At 40.5% G+C, this 3544-nt stretch overlaps 1 protein-coding gene across 1 annotated transcript in view; it reads right to left on the bottom strand.

Annotated features, from left to right (window-relative positions):
- Positions 1-6: 6 nt before the first annotated feature.
- LOC119593140 (synaptotagmin-15-like) overlaps positions 7-3544 on the bottom strand; it is a gene marked incomplete in the record, with an annotated part of 14197 nt that continues 10659 nt past the window's right edge. The window contains 2 exon segments of the mRNA XM_037942104.1: positions 7-2016; positions 2610-2811. Coding sequence (XP_037798032.1) covers positions 1889-2016; positions 2610-2811 — 330 coding nt within the window.

Genomic DNA, 3544 nt, shown 5'->3' with positions numbered 1-3544 from the left:
TTCCTTCTCTTGCTTGTCCCTCCTTCGCGTCGATCGAAATGATGCTTCTTCTCTTTGCTCATTTAAAGTATATTTGATTTCATATCAACATGAATCTGTATTATTTGTCATCTCAATAAAATCTGCTCATCTTTTCATCATTATTATTTTTTTCCCGTAACAGAGTTGTTGTCTATAAAACTGTACTTTATCTCTGATTAATATGACTTCCTGAGAATTGCTAGGCTAAAGTTGCCAATATTTACCACAATTTCATATATCGATATCCCTAACTGGCAACGTCGTCACTAGATGGCAGGAGGACCGCCTGCAGATGGTGACGTCATCATCACTGAGAGACTTATCGAGATCGGTAAGACTTGCTGACACGAGACAAGTTATTTGTGTAGAACTTGGATGTTATTAAACTTTTAGGAAGAGAACCCTGTTATCTAGACTATCAGACAAGGATACTAGCACCAAGTGATGCGGTTATCAGTAGGCCGTTATCAGTCTCTCTAGATTTGTCAAGACAGATAACACATCCTTTCCTTAGGACAAAATTTCTAAGACTACTCGACAAAGATGCTTCGAAATCTAGCAGAAATTTGAGTAACTGCCGCTTACGTACTACCAGGCTGCTACTCTTGGCAGTCACAGGTGCTTCTACTAACAGGCGGTTCTTGAAACAGGTCTTCTGTCGAGAGATGAAGGCGAAATTACTTTTAACTCATATAGCTACTAACAACACCTGATACGAGTATAGATACCAGATATAGTTGGTTCTAATTGAAGCAAAGAAAGCACCTACAGCTTTAGGAGGATATATGAGTATATAGTTCTCTTAGGTAATAGGTTTAATTTCCCTGCATATTCGGCGGCCAACAGTTCTGCGGCAGTATATATATGAGAGCATACATTATTATAAATAAAAGAACCATTTTGTTTCTGTAGACAGTGGTGTCTGTTTTCTTATGGCTATTCTTACAGGTCACTTTTTTACATTTATATTGTCTTCTTTCAATAAATTATAAAATTTATAACGTGTTTTGTTCTCCAGACAGCATATACCTAAGAAAAATCCTTGGCATGGGAAAAGTATGCTAAATCATTTCTGAATTCGTTTTATATCTTAGAGGTAGAAGGTAGTGTCTTTTTGCATCCTATAACTTTGCTTATCAAAACTTGTTCCTTAGAGCAATGTCAAATATTCATGGAGAAACTGTGCACGGAGTTACTACAACGAATGATCCAGCTTTTGCGGAAGAATATCAAGCTTCTATGCATATATGTAAAGCTGTAACACAAACTCAGCGTAGTAAAGTATCGCAAAGTCTGCATCACACTTTTGTATCTTTTAGATATCTTACACAGCGGAAGTGTACCAAGCCTATATAGGTGCCAATGTAGGTCTGTTGTTCAGAAAGTCAACATGGAGTCACATTTTATGATTATTTAAGGGACATAAGAACAAAATAAAGAAACGTCTTTAGACATTTTAACCAGGATGGGAGAGCTATATATGAACAGACTAGTTTTTCATACAATTTCATACAATTTTGTTACATTAGACCTGTTGTCCCTCGTATCAAAATATTCAGTGGCAATCATTAGACTGGAGTAAATATTGTCTTTATTGGTGGTGTTGTCATATGAAAGGGATACTGTTACTGTTAATATAACCATAGTTTCATTTGCAGTATGTTGTATGTATGGATTCCGCGTTGATTTAAAAAATGAGCCAAAACAAAACTATCGTATGACAGTTACTGAAGAAGAGTGACTAGATGTTATTTTAGAAGACGAAATTACTTGAATACCTTTTTTGGGCATTTTCCACATTTTAGAACAATAACAATACTTTGAGGCCTAACGTTACTACTCCATGAGAGGGCGCTAGTTGTCAGGACTACTCCGTGAGAGAGTGCCAGAACTGTATGGGTTCCTTGGGCGTCGAGAGGACCTCATTCCAATGGTTCAGGGCTCGACCTCGTGCGAACATGAAGGATCCGATGATCACGCGACCTACGAGACGACCTGTGGGGATGTTAGGGGCAGTTAGGTCTGGAAGATGTGTTAAAGGTTCGAAATGTGTCTTAAGGATCTGAATGATATCTTAAAGATCTGAAAGGTGTTTAAAAGATCTGAAAGGTATCTTGAAGATCTGCAGTGATAGTATTACTAGATAGAGTATTACTGTAGTACTGTAAAGAAATAAAAACTAATTTCAAACTCAATGTCGAAGTTATTAAGTTGTATTATCTAAGAAGGTACACGTATTACCCTCTCCGACCCTTCAGCACCAACTGATCCTTTGACAAGATATTAATTGGACCTTGGAAATGAACTGATTTGTTTTACGCTATAATGACCCTCTGTCATAAATTGGCCTCATGACATATATTGATATTTTTTTTTGCACTAAGTGATCATTTGGTATGAAATGATCTTTAGACGCAAACTGACCCTTGGACATGAACTGATTTTTTCACCCATTGACACTAGCTGACCCTTTGACATGTAATGATCTTTTGACACCCACTAACCCTTTGGAATAAACTGACCTCTTAACACTAACTACTTGACATGAACTAACATAAACACAAACTGATCCTTAGACACGAACTAACCTTTAGAGTTGGAGCTCGACGCCACATACAGCTGGAGGGTGAGGTGGACCCCCTCGAGGGCGGGCGGGGGTCTGAAGTGAAAGGACTCGTTGTACTGAGGCTCATCGCACGCCGCCACCACAGTTGTTTTCTTCGTCTTGACCGCCCGACGCTGGTTCATGAGGGACACCTTCACCCATGACACCACCTCGCCGTCGTTTACCTGCGCGGGGAATGGTACGGATGAGTAGGGGGTGTTTGTGGGGGAGGGCGTGGGGGAGGATGTGGGGGAAAGGGAGTGAGGGAGGGAATGGAGGGGAGATGTAGGGAAAGGGAGGCATTTGTGTTGCGTGGGGGAGGGCGTTGGGGAGGGAATGGGAGAGGGAGTAGGGGAGGGAGTGGGGTGTCTTCGCTTAATATAAGAGGATGAAAAACCTAAAAGAAATATAGTGTTTGTGTAGCTTCAGGAGTGAGTGGGGTGTTTGTACTGCATGTAAGATAGCATGGAATATTGCGTTTAGCGTTTGAGTTGCATGGAAAATGGCATAAGGGATAGGATTGCATGAGGGATAGTATCGGATGTTTCTGATACATGGGTTTTGTATAGAGTATATCATTTCTGTTGGAGAAGTAAGTCGGGGAGTTTACTTTGCATAGGGATGTCATGGGGATGCCTGTGTTGCATTAGGGAGTGAGCGACGGTGTTTGCATTGCATGGGATGTGAGCATGGGGCGTCTGTCATGCACGCGTGGGGGAGAGAGTAGGGGTGTTTCTAACGGATAGGGGAGGGAGTAGGGGTTGTTGCGATAGATGGGATTGAATGGAGAAATGTTGATGTGTATAAAGCGTAGTATTATGCTACGTGCATAGGTGATAAATGGATATATCAGATTTCGTATAAACATATAGATGTAAGGAGGGATTCCGATGTATTAAACTAAATCATCATATGGTT

This window comes from Penaeus monodon, chromosome 31, assembly GCF_015228065.2.
Source record: "Penaeus monodon isolate SGIC_2016 chromosome 31, NSTDA_Pmon_1, whole genome shotgun sequence".
Lineage (NCBI taxonomy): Eukaryota > Metazoa > Arthropoda > Malacostraca > Decapoda > Penaeidae > Penaeus > Penaeus monodon.
Note: the sequence above shows the minus strand (reverse complement) of the source record. Positions and strands in the feature narration are given on the sequence as shown.